The sequence below is a fragment of the Lepisma saccharinum genome, chromosome 6 (assembly GCF_977018435.1).
Source record: "Lepisma saccharinum chromosome 6, izLepSacc3.1, whole genome shotgun sequence".
Taxonomy (NCBI): Eukaryota; Metazoa; Arthropoda; class Insecta; order Zygentoma; family Lepismatidae; genus Lepisma; species Lepisma saccharinum.
Window position 1 is genome coordinate 50,839,254 of NC_139234.1, and position 23,710 is coordinate 50,862,963.

The following is a 23,710-nucleotide window of genomic DNA, read 5'->3' on the forward strand; positions in this document are numbered from 1 at the left end:
TCCCACACCCCGAAGGACCTACGATCAGACAGCGGATGCTGTCGGGAAGCAACTCGCCGTTCTTTTTTTTTCTCGTTTGACTTTCCGGATCCGGTAGACGCTTCACCACGTTCCACGTACTCACAAGATCACTTCGTCCGCGTCGATCCAACTCTTTTCCGGAAGTCCCAGCCATTTGACAAACAGTTTGTCACCTTTCCTACGCAATACTTTCTCGATGAGGTACGTGTCAGGGTGTTTCGTTTTAGAGAGTTCCTCTTCGTAAAATCTTCCTTTCAAAATCTCGCCGCTACTATCTTTTATTATATACGTGTGTCGGTTTCCAGGTAAAACTCGAACCACCGTAAAGAGTTCCGTGCTCCAATTTTTTGTGAATCCCTTCTCGAAGGTGCGTTTGAATTTGCTGATCCTCACCCGGTCTCCAATTTTGTATTTAGCTTTTTTTGTCGTGGGTGTGTACTTTGGACAGTAAACGGTAGAAATTAAACGCTGCTCGTCAGATTTCGTAACGTCAGCTGGCTTCATGCCTATCGTTCTGTGTACCGTATCATTATAGGTGTCGACGAGTTCCGGCAGGATGTCGACCCATTTGTAATTTCCCCGAAGCGTGAATCGTTTCCACATGTGAGTTTTCAAGGTTCGATTGAATCTTTCCACGATGCTGGCTTTGATGTGACTGAAGGTCGAATAATGTTGAATCTTGTGTTTTTGAATAAACTTTTGGAATACGGCGTTGTAAAATTCCTTCCCTTTGTCTGTTTGCAGAAACCGTGGTTGTCTGCCACCGCTTTCGAGAAAAATTAATTTGAATGCTTCCGTGACGCATGTTCCCGTTTTGGCTTTCAAAGGTAGAGCCCATGCGAATTTCGAAAACGTGTCTATGACGGTGAGAAGGTACTTGTTGCCCTTGTTCAATTTATGCACGTTTTTCAAATTGCCGCTACTCATCTCCACGAGGTCACTTTGCCAGAGGTCGTCGATGCCCTTGGTTACCACAGCCAAACGTTCGTAGTTACGGCGTGCAGGTTTATGCAATTCTTCGACGATGGCTTGCCTTGACATTTTTTTTTAGAGATTACGTTTCAAGAGAAGCACAAGCGTGATGGGATTCAAAGAGGGTGGCACTTCGCTCGTGTTTTGAATGATCAGCTTATCGCCGGCACTCACGTCGAAAACGGTAAGATCTTCGTCTTCGTGTATTTCATATATGTTGCGCGTTTCGTTCCAACGTGCCAGAGGAATGTTTCCTGCTTTCTGGACACCACGATTCGATATTAAAGTCATGGTAGGAACGCTAGCTTTTCTACCGTGAGACCAGTACGAAAATTCGTTTATCTGAATCGTGCCATCGAGGAGAAACTTGTAGTACGGATGATAAGGATGTAACATGTACAGTTTGTTACCTTCGACGAACGTGGAGATTCTCTGTTGATTGGGTACGCTGTTGATTTCGATGGCTTGCAGAGAATGCAGTTTAGCGAATTTAGTGTCGACGCCGAGCAGATTACTGTGAACTTGTCCGAGTTTATTTTCGATGGGCAGCAAATGCTCGATTATGGTATCCGTTACGGCAGAAAACGACGGTTTGATTTTCACTTCCACGTTCAACTGCTTGTAGTTTTCGTTGAGTTCTTGCAACTTGGCGCCGAAAGAGGCCAGCGTCGATTCCTGCGTGGATTCCAGCACTCCGACTTGATCTCTGATGTTGACGACAATGTTCTGAAGGTTCTCGACTTGATTCAATTTCGAGCTCTTCTCAGTAAGATCGTTCACGATGCTTCGCATCTCTGTAAACTGCGTGTGAAGGTCGGCGACGCTCTGCGAAGTGGGCAGCGTCGACACCAGCGAACTAATTTCGTCTCGAATCTCTTCCACGTTCGCCGTTTCCGTTTCTAGTCGTTTCAGCATTCGAGATATGTTTCTTTTCAAAGCGTGCAATTCTTTGGAGGTGGGGAGATTGGCCACCCTACTCTCGAGATCGCTCAATGAACTTTTGATGTCGCTCGATTCGGATAGTGCCGTCACCGCCGTTTTCAATTTTTCCAAATCTTCGCTCGAAGGCACGCTCGTCCGTAACGATTCCAAGTCACCCTGTATGTTGTCCAGTACGTGATGAAAATGAGCAAGATTGGATTCGACGTTTAAATTTTCTAAATATTCGATTTTATGCTGAACCGTGCTCAACGTGTCTTGAATGCTCGTCAGCGCGCTTGCTTCAGCGTGAATATTTTTAATTTCTTCGTTGATCAACTCCAAGGACGCCTGAAGCGTAGCGATGGTGGTTTGAATGTGTTCGAAATCTTGATAGGCCTCCAATTGAATTTTTATGTTCGCGACGCTTTTACCGATGACCTGCAGTTCGTCCGACGATGGTAGGTTCGTCATGGTATCTTCCAAAGTCTGCAACTTGGATTTAATTTCTTCCAACGTGCCGGTGAATTCTTCTTGTAATTTGGAAACAACGACGTGCAAGCGTTCTGCGTCTATATCGTTCACCACAGTTTGAAGTTCGGAGAAATTCTTTTCGATTGCGGAAGTTCGTTCTTCGATTTCGAGTTTCAATTTTTCCAAATCTTCATTTTTCGATTGAAATTGCTGTAATTTGGCCAAATCATTTTGAAGCGAATCCACGCTCAACTGTATATTTTGAACGCTGTCGTAAGAAGGTACGTCGACATAATTTTTTATCAGCGTCTTCAGTTCGGAATCGATTTTCAGAATGGGGTCGAGACATTGCGTTTGGAGCGTACCGATTTCCGACTCTAAACTTTTGTTTAAGGTTTCCTGCAAAGCGATCAAATCGGTCCTCAACTTCTTAACTCGAATGTCCAACATGAGAATCTCTTCTGCGTGGTCTACACGCTTGGTGTTGCCGAAAATGTCGTTAGGCATTTTTGGTTAACGGTTATTTATAATAGGATAGACGATTCGTAATTCTACGAAGAGAGGAATGAGTTTGTCGTAATCTCCGAGGAGTTCTATGTAAAAATAATCTCCTGCAGACACATCGTACGTAATGTTAGAAAGCATCTTGTCGTGCTTGATTCGAAAAATGTTCTTGCCGGTAGAAATTTTGATTTCGCCTGCGTTTTCCGGATTCACGGTGATTTGAAGTTTCCCGTCGATCGGAATTTCGTAGAAATGTAAATTGTTGTTAAAAACATAAAACATCTTGCCCACATCGTCATTCAGTTTCGTCCAAATGCTGTTGAGGTGAATGATCAACAGACCGTTGAGTTTAGATAATACGGAAGGTAAGAGGTTATTGGAATTTGGTGGTGCGGTCTCCATGTTGATCTGTTTGCGGAAGCCAAAAAGATTCATTGTCTTTGTTAGTTATTTAAGAATACGGTCAAAGTTTTTTTTTGTAATGACACGCAAAGTTTTTTTTTTGTTTGCTTGCGTCACAATACAGGCACGCGCGCGCACGTGTGTGTGTGCGACACATTGTTCCCGAAAGAGGTTTACAAAAGTCACGATATATAAACATTTGGTCCCACAGTTGGAAAATTACGATAAGTTGCATTCAAAAGTTTCAAAATATCATATAGTAGAATTTTTGTAGAGTGGGTAGGCAACACCGACGAGCCTCAAATAATAATTCAAGGCTCGTCGGTGTTGCCAATTCCTATTTGTAGGTTAGCTTAGCCAGTGAAAGATCATATAGTGGAATTTTCTTCGGATGGGTTTGCAAAACCCAAGCCTCAAAAAAGGAACATCCAATAAAATTGCCAAATATAAAAAAAGGACAATAGACCCCCCTCATAAAAGGCTACAGTAAACCCACAGTGTTGCCAACACTAGGCCCCCAACAGTATTGCCAGACATAAAAAATACATGGACCCCTCAGGTCCTTTGATAAAAATTTACAGTGAAAAACCCAGTAGGTTAACAACACTGTCAATCTACGGTAGTGTTGCCAGATGTAAACAGAGGGCAATAAACCCCCCCCTCATAAAAGGCTACAGTAAACCCACAGTGTTGCCAACTCTGCTCTCAAAATATACATCATAAAAGGCTACGACGAGCGCCACAACCTTGGTGATTTTTTTCGGGTAAGAAGTTGGCAACACTGCGCCTTACGAGAGAAATCCATTAAGGCGATCGAGCCCCACGAGCCCCAATGATGGTGGCTTAGAACCCGGACACTTGTACTACTAATTTTCTATATTCTTTTTTGGTGTTTAGTTCTTGTAACATTTCTATTTGTGTTTTTACTGCTTGGCGTTTCTTTTCTCTACACATTTTCTTAGCATGCTTTTTCAGACTTTCATATTTTTCTCTATTTGATCTTGTAGTTCTATTAAGACATCTATTTCTAGCTTCATTTTTTGCTTTAACCACCTTTTTACATTCTTCATCATACCAATCTTCATTTTTTTCATATGTTTTGGTTCCTAAAACCTGATTAGCAGTACTATGTATGATGTTTCTTAAGTTATCCCACTCCACTTCTACATCATCTTCTTCTCCTGTTTCTTCAAGTTTCGTTTGTATTTCTTGTCTGTATGTGTTTTGTATACAAGATTTCTTCAATTTTTCTATATTCCATTTCTTAGTTTTCTTGTATATTCCTTCATTAACCATGCTAATTCTTTGTCTTATTTTAGTTCTGACAAGATAATGATCCGTATCACAACTAGGTCCTCTATATGTTTTTACATCAATTATTAATGTAGCTCTCCTCTTATTGATCAATACATGATCAATTTGATTACATCGTTGTTCACCTGGTATTTTCCAAGTCCCTTTGTGGATTTTTTTATGCTTAAATCTAGTGCTACTAATATCAAGGTTTTGTAATTGTGCTAGTTGTATCAGCCTTTCTCCATTCTCACTTGTTTCTTTGTGTAGGGAAAATCTTCCTGATACTCCACTGCTGCTGGATTCATTACCTATTCTCGCATTAAAATCCCCCAGTAGAATTAGTGTATCATGTTTTGGTACTCTATCACATACATCTGACAGTTCACTATAGAAATGTTCAATATCTTCTTTGTTTGTGTCTTCAGTTGGTGCATATATACATATAAAGGTCATATTATTGAATTTTCCTTTTATTCTTAATTTACATATTCGGTCATTTATTGGTTCAAATCCGAATATACATTTCCTCACATTTCCAGTAACTAAAAAACCTGTGCCATTTCTTCCTTTAATTGTTGGATGCCGACTATACATAAGAGAGAATTCTTTCTTTTTAATCCATCCATCCCCATTCCATCTTATCTCTTGTAATGCTGTTATTTGCATGTTATATTTTATTAATTCATCTGCAATTTCATTCATTTTACCTGGTTGGAGCATGGTACAGACATTCCAGGTTGCCACATTAATATCCACATTCCTTAGCCTTTTACATTGCGTGGGTCGTCTCTTATAGATCCGTCCGGCTTTGCTTGTCTGAGAGTTCGTAGCGAGAGGTTGTTTTACAGGGTAAGGGTGCTGGCCTTACGCCCAACCCCCAACCTGGAGGACCAGGGATTTGTATTCGAGGTTCCTACCCCTAGGAAGACTGGCTTCACCACGCCTAAGGGCTCTTCCTACCCCTTGGTTTTCTGTCAGGGTTTTCCTTCCCTTAGCCTTTAGAGATCCCTCTCTTACCTGCAAGGCAGCAGGGGCAGTGCTTATTTAATGGCGGCACTTACTCGCCATGTCTCAGTGTCGTCGCTGGATTTTTGTGGTTTTTATATGAGAGTTATCCTGCCAGAAATAACTCTCTCCACATCCTGTTGACACTGACGCTCCTTGTCCGCAACTGCTTATTTGTCGCAGCTAGCCTACAAGCGTTCGAACTTGGGACGTGTGGCTTCGTAACGCGTTACACTGAACACCCTAATAAGTAAATAAATTAGCCACAAACGTTAGTTACTAAATACCGAGGCAGTTTTGTTCGAGTGAAAATGGCAATCTTTTGGTAATTATCTATTCCAATTGGCTATCCAGCTCTTGATTCGAGATCGAACTTTCATTACTACACTTTACATGGTTCCATAATAAACAATGGAGATTAACCTGCTCTGATTAGTGTAGTTTGAGTCCAAAATATCCTCGTAATTTATGGCAACGATAAAGGTATGGTAAATCAGGAAATGTGTTCCCTTTGAAGCCTTTGTATAATTTGGAAACGCGCTATCGAAATTACCATTCGGTTGTGAATTGTTGATCTTCCTTTTGATTGGTTGCACTTGCTGACCACCAAATTGGATATTCCTGGACGAGAAATACCATACGGGATCTGTTTTCAGAGAGAGAGGATGGTCATGCTTTTGTTGTGACATTTAACTTTACCGAAACGTATATGGCCTTCCACGTTGGTAGATAAATCGTTTCTTGTACTCGCTTCTTTGTTTGGATGATACTCCATTTATAATGTATTCCGTTTAATCTTCCAAGCTGTTTATCATACCTGTTGGGAGATGACGACAGTGTTTTAACAAATGTTTTAAGTTTTTCGAGAAGAGCAGATCTCCTCCACTGTGTGTGATAAAGTTTTCTAGTCTATCCTTACCTTTTTAATGTGTTGTGTTTTTTTCTGTGCAGGTCGCTTTAAAACCTTGCACTTGTAACTTTTCCCTAAGGGACTTTCTGCATCCCCTTTTTAACTCTTAGGTAAGGTAAGGGGTATTGCATTGATGGGTGTAAAATGGTCACATGTGCCGAAGCATCCAACAATTTTAAGTAATTCATTCATTCATTTGTAATATCTTCAGTATGTACCGGGATTCAATTATTCTTCATTAAAGTACGATATAGCCTACGGTTGTTCTGCCATCTAACCCCAGTGGATATATATAGTACACAATTAAAGTACATATAGAAGAAGCAAAGAAACGTAAACAAAGAGAAAATACACAAAAACGTGGGAGCAAACACTCGCTTATACAATAAAGTTACTTGTTGCCACAAAATGTAAGCAACACATTTCCCCATAACCAAGAGATAGATCTGTAACCTGCATATATTTTGTTTCGTTAACGTTAGGAATTGTAATCATATGTATTCTTGTCACCAAATTCGGACCGTATCAAAAATCTGTTCTGTATATGAGGATAAAAATAGTACATCCCGAGTTGTATTATTTGATTTTTTTTGTTCGCGTTAGAATTAATCCAATTGTGTGACCAAATTGTACTTGAAATACAATGTTATGTTTTTCTAATGATGCCTTTTCTCTCTCTTCCAGAATTGCAGCATGGTTCGCCCTCCGTGGAACGCTCTGTCCGATCCGTGGAAGTTCAGACTCCTCCCCCCTCGCCCACGCCGCACTTGACCCCCACTAGTGTTATAGCTAGCTGCGACAAGTCCATTCTCCAGGTAAGCTTTGCATTCTTCATTTCAACTGTTTCAATTTCTCTTCACCAGTACGTTAACAGTTAGCCTATTTATTTACAGTGCACCCTGCATAATGCCTTCAAAACATATGGTTTATACAGTTTATGCAACATTCTTTAATGAATGATGCCTACCTTATTGAGTGTATCTTCCTATCTTTCCGATATTTCTTTTGCTATTGACTTATTTCGTTTATTTTATTTCGCTTTTCTGCCACTTTTGGATGATTAGGATGAGTGATGGTATGATGAAATTGACCATGGAGCACTCACGAAAGAACGCCCATGACCAGGCCGGAATTCGAGCCCGGGACCCCTGTCGTCGTAGAGCCCTATGCTAACCACTCCGCTACGGAGGTCGTCCCTTTCCTTTCCGACTATCGCCGACTTCCGTGGCGGAGTGGTTACCAACCCGCTACAACCCTGGAGGCCCAGGCGCGAGCGTGGCTGTTCTTTTTAATTGTCCCTCCATCAATTTCATAATATCCTCACCTCACTCATTCTCATCGTCGCGATTAGCTAAAAGTTTCATAAAATCGACACTAACGAACAAAAATCAAACCGACTAACTATCATATTCTCGCACATTAAATTATAATGTCTTTAACTTTCTCTTTTCTCAATAATTTTTTTATTACTATTTGGATTCTTGAAATTTTAAAATCATATAATCCAGAAATTCGTGTGGTTTTCATCACGTCTAACATATTAGCTCCTTAAGGTTCATTGCATATAAAAAAAAATGTTAAAATGGGTCCACTGCTTCTTGAGAAAAATGAACTTCGAGTATATACAGGGTGTACCAAATGTCCCATTACCCCCCCCCCCCTTGAATTGGAGACAAACCTTCAAAATGTTATTTTAACAGCATGCGTATGATGAGAGGATGGTATACCATTAAATCAGACCAATGATCACCATTTACTTCAGAGAATCTGTGTGCAAACCGCCATTTTCATGGCACAGTATTATTCGCCTCCATAGCACATTATCACAAGATGTCAGATTTGGACTTTGGGGTGGCCATTTTAGAGGTGCTGGTAAATTTGGCGATCCTCGTCCAATCCATTTGTCTCTGAACACATAATTGAGGTATTCTCTTAAAATGAACACCTGAAATCCAGATCTGACATCTTATGTTACGGAGGATTTCACATCGAACCTGGAGGCCAATAATACTGTGCCATGAAAATAGCGGTGTGCACACCGATCCTCTGGAGTAAATGGTGGTCATTGGTCTGATTTAATGGTATACCATCCTCTCATCATACGCATGCTGTTAAAATAAATTTTGCAGGTTTGTCTACAATTCAAGGGGGAGGGTAATGGGACTTTTGGTACACCCTGTAGAATAAAATTCAACACGGCTTCGTATTTGAAGTGAAGAGGATAGAAGGGTTAGAACCGCGACAAGGCTGTAATAGATGTTCTTTTGTTGGGGCAAATCGAGGTCTTGGCTTACTATATGTGCTAGCGGCTGGAGTCGTCAAATCAGAGGGGAAACTTCTAACTTGCAACTAACAGATCACGTGGTTCCTTCCCCATAGCTTCCTTCATGTTTGGTAGTAAGGCACAACTTTGCATTTCACACTGGAAACTATCCATCCAGTCTAGAACTTCCATCTCACTGGGCGAAATAGTATCTTGAAGTACCTAGCGTCCCTCCCCCTCCCGAGTTACGTAACTTTTAACCCGTCCCTCTCTCTCACTCTGTAAGGGGCAAACCGTGGTCAAACATACAAGTTGCGAGAGGTAGCCTAACCATTGGCGAAACTTACTCATCCCCTCCCTCCTCCTCCGCTCGTGTGCAGACGCAGCTTCCCTTTAGGGGCAAGAGCACGGCGGATGGGTCACCTCAACTAGACTCCAAAGCTGGATCACCGCCGGCGATATATTTCTCATTACCCTCCGCTGATGGAAAATGTCAGGAGCACTTCACAGACATTTCCCGAAGCAGTGAAAAACATTTTGAGTTCAAAAGTCATCAGAGATTTCCAGATGTAATATCCAACCCAATCCTTCCTCGCGGCTATTCTGTGACAAGAAGACATGCTTCATCATATCCTTTTTTTCGTACATAGCAGTGGTTGGAGGTAACAAGCTATTTGCATTGACTCTGCTGTAGATATCTATAAAATTTATAGCGTGAAAATTTTGGCTGCATTTGCTTTTTCAGGTGGTTGTGTTGACAATTTAACTCACCAACTGCACCATCAATAATAATATGTAAAGGATAATTCACCTCCGATATCCGTGGCAGAGTGGTTGGCACAGCGCGCTACGACGGCAGAGTTTCTCGGTTCGAATTCCGGCTTGTGCATGGGTGTTCTTCGTGAGTGTCCCTTCATCAATTCCATCATTTCAGCAGTCATCATATCTGCGATTTGCCAAAAGAGGCAGAAAAGCAACCCTAAATAATAATAATAAAAAAAATCAACTATTTCACTGTCTCCATGTTCAAAGCTATAATTTAAATGTAAATGACGTGTGATAATTGCTTCAATGTATTTAAAAAACGGACAGACACAGAGAGGAAAATGTAAATGCATTATTAACACAAAAAGTGCATAAAGCTGTAGCCTAAAACTAACACCTAAACGTTTGAATTATCCAGTAAAATGAATCGGATTTTACTGCATCGAGATTCGCCAAAATACATAAAATACCTTAAAATCTTTCTTTCACACATGACTAAATTATTTGTAGTTGTTGCATTTCGTTTTGAATGAGGTTTACTATGAGGTGAAGTTGGTTAAATGTGTGCCATTTTCAACTTGCTGTTTGAAAGAGCTAGTTGCAGATCTTGAGCAACAGGTTAACGAGAATAATATTAATAAAAGTAACAAAAAAGGAACGTCATTTGTAATAATGATGTAAAAAATGCATTACATTTTATATTGAAGTATAAAGAGAAAAGAAAAACATTCTAGGGATACATTTCAGAATCTCATTTGCCTGTGATACGTGAAAATTAATTAATTTATCACGTATAACAGAGCTACTACTCGTATTACAATATGCGTACATGTAATAAGTACATACATAACAATTACAAAATTGCAATAGAACAGAAAAAGATAAACGAAGAGAGAGAGAGAGAGAGAGAGAGAGAGAAATAAATTTTATTTTTCTTCTCTGTCTCTTTCTCTCTCTCTCTCTCTTGTGGAAAAAGGTAAACGAAAGAATAGAATGGTAAAGGAAAGAGAAAACTTCATTTAAATTCCATAGAAGATACGAGTATAACGCATATTGAGTATTCTTATTGCAAATAAATAAAATACTAGCAGAGGTATACGTAATAATCCACAATACGTTTTCGTTCTTGGACAGAGTTGTTTAAATGGAATTTCGAAATTCTACTGAGAAGGTTCGGTCAACACCGAACAAAGAAACCAATAATTACCGAACATTGGTATAAATTGATGTATTTTAAATACAGTCATGGGCAATACAAATGTGACGCCTAGATCCTGAAATGCTTCCCTGCAAAGCGTTATGTGTGTTTCCTAATTCTACGACGATGAATGGATTTTAATGGAAAATTTTCAATACCAAGTTCTGCCACTGCCGTAAAGTTAAGCAACACGCATAACTCCTTGCACGGAAGAGAGTATTTCAGGATTTAGGTGTCCCGTTTTTATTGCCGTACCGGTGACTGTATATAAAAAGTGACGCATTTGTTTTTTGTTTTTTTTGTTTGATTCCCACGCTACCTGTCGTAAATGTTCTGTTTTGTAAACGAAGAGCAAACCTCGGAACGCGCAAGGAGTAAAGCACTCGGTATTTATAAGACATAATCAGTGACAGCTTGTAGCGACACATTCGCACACGTTATTAGCATTTTACCAACTAGGACGACGTTTGCAATGAAGTCAGTGGCGGCTTGTAGTCACACATTCTCGATTATCTCGAAGACGGCTCGTTTGCAGACCCATGTTTACTGAGACTTTTTTGCTTCTATTATCGTGTACTTTCACCTGTGTCAGTTTTACTTATGAGACACCCTGTGTGTGTGTGTGTGTGTGTGTGTGTGTGTGTGTGTGTGTGTGTGTATATATATATATATATATATATATATATAAATTAACACACACACAATAAAGCAAATAACGTTATACGAATTGTTACTGTTTTAGCAGGCGGACACTAAGAAAGAGACAATTTTTGCTACTGCTGTTTATACTCACCACGATTGTTTCTCTGTACAAGAGAGCGAACACAGTCGCAGAACGGTACTTACGGGTGTAGAACCTTAAAGGCAATGGAGAACGAAGATGAGTATTTCCAGAAGTGTACGAGAAGATAAACCCATAGACTGACGAAAGTGTTGAGATTCGATCACTCCAACTACGTTCGCTACAACGTAATGTCAGATACCCGTTAGAATTCTCCCTCGCAAAAGAAATCACCCCTTACCGCAGCCCGGTCTTTTCCACATAAATCTCACGTACGCCAGATTCCTGGAAGCCCGTCCTCGATCTGTGCGTCTCTTCGTTCCTGAATACAAATAACGGGGAATACAAGACTTGGATATTACAACAACGAACCCATCAATCATTTCTTTTCATAATGCGCAGGCGGGGGGAAGAATTGGAGAGAGGAACTCACTGAAGATGAGAAGAGGATCCTTGCGTTGTTTGCTGCGATATTTGTAAACCAGAACAGATCCAGAAGCAAGGTGCCATTTAAATCATTGTAATTCTTGAAGAGCTTCCGCTCATCAATCGCTTCAAGTGTAGTCCTCGAAGTTTTACTTACGATTGGTTTAAAGTCTATTGTCTTGAAACAAGACCGTTTTTCTTTAAATGCAATACCTTCTCGAAACAAGATGACCCTTTTCTCTCAAATGTAATACCAGAACAGCCCTTAGACAAGTGCTGTGACAGTTTTTGTCCAAAAGCTGTAAATTTACTGCAGTTACGAGTATGATCGTCATATTTCAAAGGTTTCATTTGCAAATTGGAGATGGCACCGAGTCAAGACCATATCCTTTGTGAGACTTGTCGAGAGGAGAGTGGAGACGAGACAGACCTATGTAAAATCGAGACAAGATAACACTAGACTCTTGTAAACTAAAAAACACGGACTCGACTCGCATCAACTAAAGATTATCAATTGTGACGTATTATTCATTTTCTCAAACGCACGACCCATCGAATGATTCTAGCTGTAAAGTGAATATTGAGAGGTTGCACCACTGATATTTACTAGACCACCTTTCAACTATTAGAACTGTTATCATTCCTTAAAGTTTTTCCCAAACTTTACGACATATTTTTGAACCATAGGCCCTATACATTCGAGATGAATCAAATTTCATTGACTTTCTTGAAACAAGAGAGTCCATCGTGAACGGGGAACACAATCTATTTTAAAAAGGGAGAAGAAAAAACATGGAAGCACAAAGGAACACAACAAAGTATCATTTCTCCCCCTCCCCAAACAATGCTGGCAAAATATAAAAGACGATCGATTGTGTCGCTAGGGTCTCTCTCGGCGTCAATCATTCGCCGCAGACAAGCTGATCTTGAGCTGAAACCCGCTGAAAAGTCACGCGGGTCCTTCAGCCACTTTTGTTCATCACGAAAAGCTCTTTCTACTCTCTCTTTGGTTCTTAAACCCCCACTTCCCGTTTTCCCACAGAGCAGCCTCTTTCATCAGAGGTTAATCGAATGTAGTCGTAACCAAAAGCAAGATGGTGTCTGTGATGCAACTTTCCTTGTTTTTCTACACGAAACTAGAAAAATTTGGACATTGAGTGAGTCTTAGCTTAATATCTATTTTCTATGTTAATTTCTATATTTCTGTTATTGCTCCTCATGAATTTCTTCCCTCGGCATCAACACGTAAAAAAACCATGCTGCTTTTGTTTACAGTGGGTTATAGAAGTGCAAGGGAGCTTTCAGACCGTGTAGCTTGGAAGCGAGCCTTCAGTAATACATGGAACTTTCCGAACCGAGGCGACACGACAAAATGCACGTGCCACTTGTCTCTTCCGTGACACTTGAACTGGATCATTTTCTCAGTTCCGTGCATCGTGTCGCCTCGATTCGTTTCTCTTCGTTATTATAGTATTTTCAATTCGCCGTTGCACAAGTTTCGTCTTTTTAATACCCCTTTGTAACTTTAAGCTAAGAATTTTAGGTAAGGGAATTTTCCTCGCATAATTTGAAGGGTGTGAAATTCATTCATTTCCTTCTTTCGTCATGGATTAGCAACCCCATAGATGATAACGATAACACACTATATTTGTGACGACGAGGAAGATAGAACTTGCAACATAGTTGTTTCAAAAATCTGCATTTTTGTTCCGTGGAAAGATAATTTTCTCTTCGTGTAAGCTCCTTCACTGAGCGATACTGTTCAACATTCAATGCAATTACTTCAGAGAGGTGGAACTCAGCTTCTGATTACAATTGTATAAAATACAAGGAGCTCAAACTTCACCGCCTTTCGCAACCATTATTGAAACATGAATATCAATAGGTTGCTCAAAATGTACGTAAGAAGGATATTTTTTTTCATCTTGATCACACTGTAAAAAGTTTGTTTCAAATTTTAAGTTCAGTTTAAAGGTACCTTCCCAGCGATTTGTCAGCTGTTCTGAGAGACGATGAGATCGTTTTAGCCAATGTTTTTAGCTTTTAGTCTTTTAGACTGTTTCTGCTATAGTTTTTAGACTATCATCACCTTTTAAACGTGTTGTGTTTGCCCAATGCAGGTCCCTTTACAACTTGCGTTTTTAAACTTTCTCAAGGGACCCTTTACACTCCTTTTTTAATATGGGGCGTCTCACAAAATATTTTTGTTTTTAAAACTATTAAAATAAATACTAAAATATTTTGTATAAAGATACATTTATTACCAAAAGAAAGCTTAAGCATTACATTTTTATTTGTGGAAAAGAGTATTGGACAAATGGCGACCGTCCATGTTTTCACATTCATTTATTCTTGAACTAAAGTTTTCGATCACTCGCCGAAGCATTGCACGAGGAATAGCAGACTGGCGCACACGGTCAGCGTTTCTGTTGAATCTTGATGGCCTTGGCTGTTTACTTATCATAGTGCTTCCAGTGTTTTCAAACATTTTCACCCAATATTTAATTAAATTTGAGCTTGGGACGTTTCTCATTCTTGCCAGGTTACAATGATGCCGGTACGAACGACGCACAACAACATAAGAATAATTATTTTTATTAAACGCACGAACACAAAAAGCACATTGCTGTCCCGCAAAGCGCTCCATGGCAACTAAATATTAACAATGTAGCCAAGCGTTTGCAATCTATCTCATTTCTCCGTAATGTGTGAATTACCCCGGAGGTCGGATTCAAAAACGAAAATATTTCTGATACACTCTTTATAAAGGTAAGTGTTTTAGACAGGGGATTTCCCCCCGTGTGCACTGAAGGGTGCAAAATGACAATTCGTGCCGACGCACCCCAAAATTTTAAATCCATCAATCAATCAATACCAACAAACAGGTAATGTGAAAACCAGAAACTTGGATTTAAGGAAAGTAATTCACCTCGTACTGCGTGCAGATGCTGCCAGTTGAATACAAGCTCGATCTCCCTTCCCTACCCTCTCCCCCCCCCTTCTCTCTCTCCATGCGTGAGAGGTTCACCAGTCCATCAGCCAAGTTAATGAAACCCATTACACCCAATCTGCGCAATGCAAAACGAGACAACAACGCGACATGTCCATCCCTTTCGAAATGAACTCTCGCAACTGAGCCCAATAAACCCAACTTACTCAGTCCGCAATCTAAAAACAAGAAAAATAATCACCGGATCGGCCACCCCAACATCGCAGGAAATTGAATTAACGATTAAACATGTCACGAACATCGAGGACGAATTACGACCGAAATTTACTTGATTGTTCAATTACACGTGACATATAGTAATCGATTAACTCCCCCGTAATGAGTTATGTCTCTCCGCACCGTGCCCTTCGCATTTTAATCCCGCGCTTCTTCTGTTACAATGCATATCGGTGGGCGTCACTGAACACACATGGTAATATGTTTGCTCACAGATAACACTGATGAAACAGGTATGGAAAACCCAACACTCGCGGCTAAGCCTGCCAGCGCCACTGTTACGCCATCAAATCAGATGCAAGTCCGCCATTCATAAGGGGATAAAAGGGTTGCATGCTGTTTTATTAAAGAGACGCACCACTGCGTTCATGAACTAAAATAGCCATTTTGAAAACGTATATCCTGAAATAATCGCTTCTCTGCTCAGCCACGTGTTGCGTGTGTTGTCAAACTTTAAGGTGATGAACGAATTTTTCTATTGAAGATTTGATCTTGAACGTCTATCTCCGTAGAGCTAGGCAACACACATAGAGCCATGCTGAATTTAGGTTCTTCATTTACCAGTACATTGCCGCCCATACAGCACACAAATGGATTTCTTCTGGATATTCGTGCCGAAAGATATCCAGAGGCACCTATTGGATATCCCCTTTGAAGCGAGCATTTTTACTTAAGGTTCGACTGAACCTTTGGCAGCCGTCAGGGCGGTTTTATCCAATTTTCCTCTCCATTCGAAAAACCACTTCGATATTCCAAAATTTGAAAAATTTCGTACGCTTAGAAATCCTTCTAGAGCATTTGCTTGAACTTTCGTGTAGTTTGCTTTCACTGTTATCTAGATATTATCAATAGTTTAATATACTTATGTAATCGCGAAACTATTGGGAATATCCATATAACAGTGAAAGCAAACTACACGAAAGTTCACGTCAATGCTCTAGAAGGATTTCTAAGCGTATGAAATTTTTCATATTTTGGATTATCAAATATCTTGAGCTGATGCATTTCCAGTTCTGTGTCATGCGTGTTCTTCCTTATCATTTATTATTCATTGTTATGTTCCTGACGTCTCTGTCGGTATACAACGACTTGCATGTTTTGAACTTCCCCCCAAAAGATTCAGAGAAACTTTAGTGGACTTGCATGTCGCTTTGAGCTGGTTTTACATCCTCTCTATCTCGCTTTAATCCATTTTTCTCCTTTCCGTTTTCTCCAGCCATTTTCCTTCCCTCGTGTGACAAAGGACCTGTTCCTTCTTCCTCCCTGTCCTTGGAAATGCTTTCGCTGAGAAACCGCTCTGCATCCGCCTCTACCCTTTCGTCTCCCTGATCTCCCGTGGGAAGGAAAGCATCCCTGGAGGTCGGTGCCTGAGGAGGACCTCCTCCACGGTTCGGGGGAAGGGGAGGCACGCTCCCGAACCATAATAACGACTACTTTAGGCCGAAAAACAACATGGCGCCCTACGTAAGCGCAGACGGGCTTGTGGTTTTTGTTTCAGCTTCTTGGGTTTGTACCCGAGTTAGGTCAATAGCGGGGAAGTCGAACGCAGCTTCGAGCTGGAACTATTTCCGAATTGAATTTGCTTTATTGAATGACCTTTCTTTGCTGTAAACGGAGCGCAAGTTAGGATAACAAAATAGTTAGGTTTCTCCCCTTACCCCTCTTGTTGATCAAGCTTCCGAAACTTCTCAACTGAAATTTGATTTCTTGGCTTTTGGTTTGTAATGCCATTAGGATTATAATGTTTCCTAAGGGTCGATGAAAAAATATAATTTCTCTTAATTCAATCTCCTCTCTCTCTCTCTCTCTCTCTCTCTCTCTCTCTCTCTCTCTCTCTCTCCCTCTTTGCCAAAAAGTCGTTGTTTTTGCCCTTCTTTTCTCTCTACCCACCTGTCTCCTTGTTTGTTTATGTTTTGATATCTTCACTTCTTCTTCTCTTCCTTTCCTCTCTCCCATTTTCTCCCGGGTGGTCACAATTAAAATTCCCCCACCTAGAGAGTCCTCTAGAGCCCGTTCGAAACAATGGATTGCGGCGAGACTTGGTGCAGACGCTATGGAGACTATGGGGAAGCGAATGCTTACGAAAAAAACATAGTTCAAATGTTTACCACTAGTTAGTTAGAAATGTGGTACTGAAATCTGGTACACAATGAACAACATCCCTGTAAACGCTTACTCCAACCGTTGATCACACTGCCTTGCGCTTCCATAGGGTCAATCGCATTGAACACTGCTGTTGCGACATAAAATCAAATTACTGGTTGTTACTTCAGCGCCACATTTCAACCTGGTGGTGAAAATTTGAACTATTTTTTTCCCATCAGCATTCGCTTTCCCATGGTCTCCATAGCCTCTATACCAAGGTTCACCGCAATCCGTTCCTTCGAACAGGCTCCAGAGGGCCCTGACTGGGACAACTTTAATTGTTACCACCCGGTACAGTCGTACCAAGTAGAGATAAACTGTGGCTAAGTCGCAAACTAAAGCGGACAGTCATTTGTTTAGTCCAGTGCCCGAATACAGTCATATATTATCTTTCCTCCCATGTTTCGTTGTTAAAAAGCATTCAACAACGTTAAATAGTACTTCTCCTCGATCTTCCTCTTCATGAAGATAGAAACACTTGATACTGAGAACTTGATGTGTTGAAGAACGCCGCATATTTTGCAACACAGGAGCAGGATTACATGGCAAGCAGCTGATCGCATCGCCCACACTCCCTTCGCTTGCTTGGAGCTGAACATTATGATAGCGTCAGAGGTATATACCTAGTAGATAGATAGAGAGACTGTTCCTTCTCTCTTCTGTTTCCTACCTGAATGAGGGGGGGGAGGGCAAAAATAGATGTTGGGATAAAATAAAAGACCAACTCAAGGAAACAAGGATAGAGGAAAGAGATAAAGACAATTTTATAGAGAGACAAAGGTAAAAACCAAGCTAGAGAAATATACAGGATGCTCTGTAGACTATACAATCACGGGCAAGAATGGCTCTGAGATCACACAAAGTAGAAAGTGGGCTTGTATGTGCATCAGGCACCAATACTCTGTCCCAGGAGAATGTTGAGCAACGCCGCGTATAACGATATCGAAGAAGAGCTAAGAAGTGCACGCTGCTGCAAACGGCTGGCAGCTGCAGCCATGTTTTCCCCTCCATGCGCTCACTTTCCCTCTCACGGGTTCATTGTGCTAGCCCTCTTGAGTCACTACCTGCGTAGAGAGGACTTTCTCTAGTATATCCGACACAGTCAAAACGACATTATTAAATTCATACATGGTAGAATGCCATTCCTTTGCGATCGAGATGTTGCAGGCCAAGATTTTTCTTTGATTCCTGTGAAATGTTAGATCGCACCCTACGAAGGCTTCGACTTTCCCTGCTCATTTCCGTCCTGTCGCGGTTGACTCAGTGACTTCAAAGAGACGCTAATTGAACGACCGTTGCAAACTTTTGGGGGATACATGCTCTCAGGTGGCCTACTCGAGGATGTTGCCTCGTTAATCAAAAGATTTAGCAGGGCTTCTTCTAAAGTCCGTTATATGCGAACAGACTTCCGCGGGAATATATATGCTCCCACCGGGACGGACTTCCGATACCATCCATTACAAGATGATGAGCGGGACTTAACCATTAACTGACTAAACCAAGGTTGTGGAGAAACCCTGGTATTGGGTGTTGCTCATGAAAAATCCCTTCTCCCTCTGGGCAGGTTCTAAGCATTTGCTACACGACAGTGTTCTATTGTCCTGCGATTTCTCTTTGAATCTTTCGTAGCCGACTGCTCCGTTCGTATTCTCATCTTTCCATGCGTGTGGATTTGTTGACTCGCGTTCGACTACCGATAGATCCAGTATCGAATCCTAGCCTTGACGTCACTGGGGTACTGCTTGTGCATTAGCACGAGTGCTCAAATAAGCCACATTGATCTTTCACGTTGTAGCAATGGAAAAAAAGCCCTTGTATTAACCTGAATGTGCTGTTTATTCCTCGCATACTTATTTTCAATCCATATTTAAGTTTTTTCTTTAATTTAGGATGCATTGCTCAACAAAGAACACTTGGTTGCAGTTTTTTTTTAATCTCCAAAAGGCTGGCGATTTACAATCCTCAAGCAGCTCCACTCTTGGGGTGTCCATGGTCATATGGCGTACTTTGTTCAACACATCCTGTCAGATCGACGTTTCCGCGTACGTGTTGGGAACTCCTTTTCGGATCTTCATCTACAGGAGAACGGTGTTCCGCAGGGCAGCGTCCTTAGTGTGACTCTGTTTGTCATAGCAGTAAACAGCGTTATGGCTAGCATTCTTACCCCTGTAAATGGTCTCCTCTATGTAGACAACCTCACTGTCTTTTATCGCTCACGGAATCTCGAAAAAGCTTCTCGTCAACTCCAACTGATGATCCGTTTGGTTGAGTGGTCTTCCCAAATTGGTTTCAGCTTCTCATCCGAGAAATCCTTGTGCGTTCATTATTGCCGTCAACGTGCCTGCCATCTTAACCCAGACCTGTACATGGGCAGATTGCCCTTGCGTTTCGTGAATGAGGTCTGATTTCTCGGCCTCATCTTCGGTACGAAATTGACTTGGCTACCTCACCTTCGCCAGTTAAAGTTCTCCTGACTAAGGGTTCTCAACCTTCTATGCGTTTTAAGTCGCACATCTTGGGGTGCTGACCGAACGGTATTCCTCTGCCTGTACCGTTCACTTATCAGGTCAAAGCTCGATTACGGATGTGTTGTCTATTCTTCCGCCTGACCATCTCTGCTTCGAATTCTCGACACTGTTCATCACGCTGGTATTCGTTTGTGTTCCGGTGCATTTCGTACCAGTCTAATCCAGTCGTGTCTCTTCGTAGACAGCGACTCACTCTGAACTACTACCTCCATCTTCCTTCGATGGCCTCTCATCCCTCGTATCATACAGTCTCCGACGAGAGTGCCGACTACATCCTCGTGCAACAAGACCATTTGGTGTTCGTGCAGACGAGATCCTATCAAGATTTGGTGTTGATAGTGATCTGCCTGGCGTCTCTCCACTCTTACCGCGTCTTCCAACTTGGGAGTTTCCTGCACCTGCGATTAACTTGTCCCTTCCTGCTCTCCCAAAGGCAGAAACACCAATGGTCGAGTGAGTACCAGCAGTGTTTTTTAGACCTTCTCTCTCAGTACCCCAATTGTAATGTGATTTACACGGATGGGTCTAAATCCGCGAAAATCAGTATGATGCGCTGTTGTTGTAGACTCTGAAAGTCACAGTTTTGTCCTACACCCTGCCTGTTCCATCTACACGGCAGAACTGTACGCTGTCCTAAAGGCATTGGATTTCGCAGATATTCAAGTTCTAAAGAAAGTCCTTGTGTGCACAGATTCCATCAGTGTGCTGCAGTCTGGAATTATCGAATTCCAGACATCCTGTAGTCAGCGTATCTTTCGACGGCTAGTGTCCTTGTGTGCTAGTGCCGATGTCCGCTTCTGTTGGGTCCCTAGCCACGTGAGCATCCAGGGGAACGAAGCATCCGATGCTGCCGCCAAGTCTGCTGATGCTGACGGCGACGTTCTCGTCCACCTGCTCCCCCCTCCATGTAGGACTGCCTTGACGGGGCGAGGGGGCTTAGTAGGGAGGCCATTTTCATCACATCATTTCACCCATTCTTCACATCCATACTTCACGTTTTTCACAATTCCATCACGTCATTCATCTCCATATCTTTGACCTCCCTATTAAGTAAGGTAGGGAGGTCATTTTCATCTCATCATTTCACTCATTCTTCACATCCATATCTCACGCTTTCACCATTCCATCATGTCATTCATCTCCATATCTTTGACCTCCCTATAACTAAGGGTCCTGCTAGAGGAGACAACCTCGATAAAAAAAACCCTATCCCAAGGTGTGAGTTGCACGTGCCGATGGGACAGTGTTGGCTGCAGGGGTAGGTGCAGTCGCGAACGTGGCCTCGGGGATTTCGGTTTGGTCCTCGAGTAGCCTCCATTTTTGGGGGTAGGCCTTCCTCGGCATAGAGGGCATGTCGAGGCGACATTTTATGGACCCTCCACTTAAAATATTCTTTGTATATGGGTACAAAAAACAACTCAAACGGGGGGAAACCCCCAAAACGAGCGCGGCCTTCGAGCCCGCTTCAGGTAATGGAAAAGACAAGTAACGTGCCACGTTATCTTGTAATTAGTATAGTGCAGAAGACCGATAGTAACGATGAATCTGCAACAACCAAGAAACATCCAGCTGCTACATTAAAGGACTTGTCACCATTTCTGATCAAGAAGCAGCTAGACTACGCCGCTGGTTCAGACGTACCAGAAATAAAAAAGCTGCGAAACGGGAGTCTACTGATCCAGACCAGCACAGATCGCCAGACAAACAACCTTTTAAAGCTAAGATCTTTGGGCGACTTCCCTGTTAATGTTGAACCTCACCGTCAACTTAACAGTAGTAGAGGTGTGATTCGCCACTGGGATCTGCTAAATGCTGAGGAGGAAGAGATTCTTGAAGCACTCTCAGACCAACATGTGACCGCAGTACAGCGAATAAAGACTCGTAAGTCCGGAGAACTAGTACCAACTGCTTCACTCATAGTGACCTTCCAAACGACCACTCTCCCAGATATTGTACGGGCTGGATATTTGAGACTCAAAGTCCGTCCGTACATACCTAACCCGATGCGGTGTTTCAAATGCCAGCACTTTGGGCACACTCAGCCTTCCTGCAAGGCCACTACCGCCCTTTGTGGTAAGTGTAGTAAGCCTGATCATGGGACCGAACCTTGTTCTTCAGGTCCCAAATGCATTAACTGCCAAGGCGAGCACCCAGTCTGGCATCGTGACTGCCCCTCTTTCCAACAAGAGAAGAAAATCAGAGAGTTGGTCGTCACAGAGAAAATCTCTGCTGGTGAAGCAAAACAACGTCTCCGTGACAGTATACGCACCACTTTACCTGTGCCATTCGCTACAGTTGCTGCAGCTGCTCTTACCCGTCGCAGTATAGGGGTACAAACCAACGACGTGTCCACGCAAACAACAACGCTTCCTGTAGTAGCTCGTCCTGCTTCGAGGAAACCAGCAACCACTCCTCGCTCCACAGAGAAGAAGTTGAAGCAGGTTCACACAAAAGAATACTTCCTGAAGACCAGTAGCTCTCCAGTCAGGGTGGCAGCCACCACCCTGAAACTTAAGGCGCAGCTGAAAGCTGCCCGGCGGGCGCTCAAGGCACCCGCCCCCACTCCTCCTCCTTCATCCCCTTCGCCCTCTGTGTCCTTACCCGAGGACATGATACAGGACGAAGCCGCGGATGAAGAATTTATCAAGGTGACAGGGCCTAGAAATAGAGTACGCCTTAAAAGGTAACAATCACACCTACAGCTATGGCTTATTGTCTCCAATGGAACCTTAACGGTTTCCGTACACATCTCGAGGAACTGCAAATTCTAATATCTGAATTTGACCCTGCCATTATATGTCTCCAAGAGACACATTTTCGTCCAAATGAATCAGTGATTATGAACGGATACACGCTTTACCGCACCGACAAGCTTCCTGAGGGTCGTCGTGCACACGGTGGTGTTGCAATCGGTGTTCGAGATAACATCCACTCAACGCCAATCTTTGTCACCACCCCCCTCCAAGCTGTCGCCGTGCGGATCCATCTACCACAGCCAATATCTGTGTGCTGTGTCTACATCACAAGGGAGGAGCGATTCTCTCCTGAGGACCTCCTTTCTATATTCGAACAACTTCCGTCTCCTGTAGTTCTTTTGGGCGATTTTAATTCCTACCATTGTTTGTGGGGCTCCGTTCGTACAGAGCCCCGGGGTCAAATTGTAGATCAATTCCGTGAGGCATCAGATTTAACGTTGCTGAATGATGGGACTCCCACATATTTCAGCCCTTCCTCTGGCACATATTCTGCTTTGGACTTGTCCTTTTGCAGTCCCAGCCTTGCTCCTACCACATCTTGGAGCGTTCATCCTGATCTCTGTGGGAGTGATCACTTCCCTCTCATTCTTACCTTCGAACATCTTCAACAATCACGTGAACAACACCCTCACTGGAATCTCAGTCGGGCCGACTGGGAAGCCTTCGAGCGTGCAGTGGACCTTGAAGTCGATCTTGCGTCGACTTTACCACCAATCGACGCCTTAGATGTCTTTGTGTCAGGAGTGCATGATGCTGCACGCACCTCCATTCCACATCCCAGTGGACCTGCGAGGCGACGCCCAGTCCCCTGGTGGACTGCGGAGATCGGTGCAGCCATCAAGGACCGCAATCATGCTCTCGATCGATTTAATAGGAACCACACTGCCGCAAACCTCGAGCAGTTCCGCATTAAACGTGCCCGTGCCCGTCAGCTCATTCGAGCCAGTAAGAAGTGCTGGGTCCAATACGTGTCTTCTCTGACGAAGCAGGCTTCGTCGAAAGCCGTTTGGACCAAAGTACGTCGCATCCAGGGGGGTGCATCTACTCCTCTGAGCGCTCTGGAGCACGATGGGACGTTGTACACAGATTCCGGAGACATAGCTAATATCTTGGCCACGCA

At 42.5% G+C, this 23,710-nt stretch overlaps 1 protein-coding gene across 16 annotated transcripts in view; it reads left to right on the forward strand.

Annotated features, from left to right (window-relative positions):
* The window catches only part of Dys (Dystrophin), a 1,073,030-nt gene that overhangs the window by 454,367 nt on the left and 594,953 nt on the right, over positions 1 to 23,710 (forward strand). For all 16 annotated transcript variants that reach the window (XM_083123868.1, XM_083123876.1, XM_083123873.1 and 13 more), the window contains one exon: positions 7,187 to 7,317. In XM_083123868.1, coding sequence (XP_082979994.1) covers positions 7,187 to 7,317 — 131 coding nt within the window. The remainder of the gene's footprint in view (positions 1 to 7,186; positions 7,318 to 23,710) is intronic.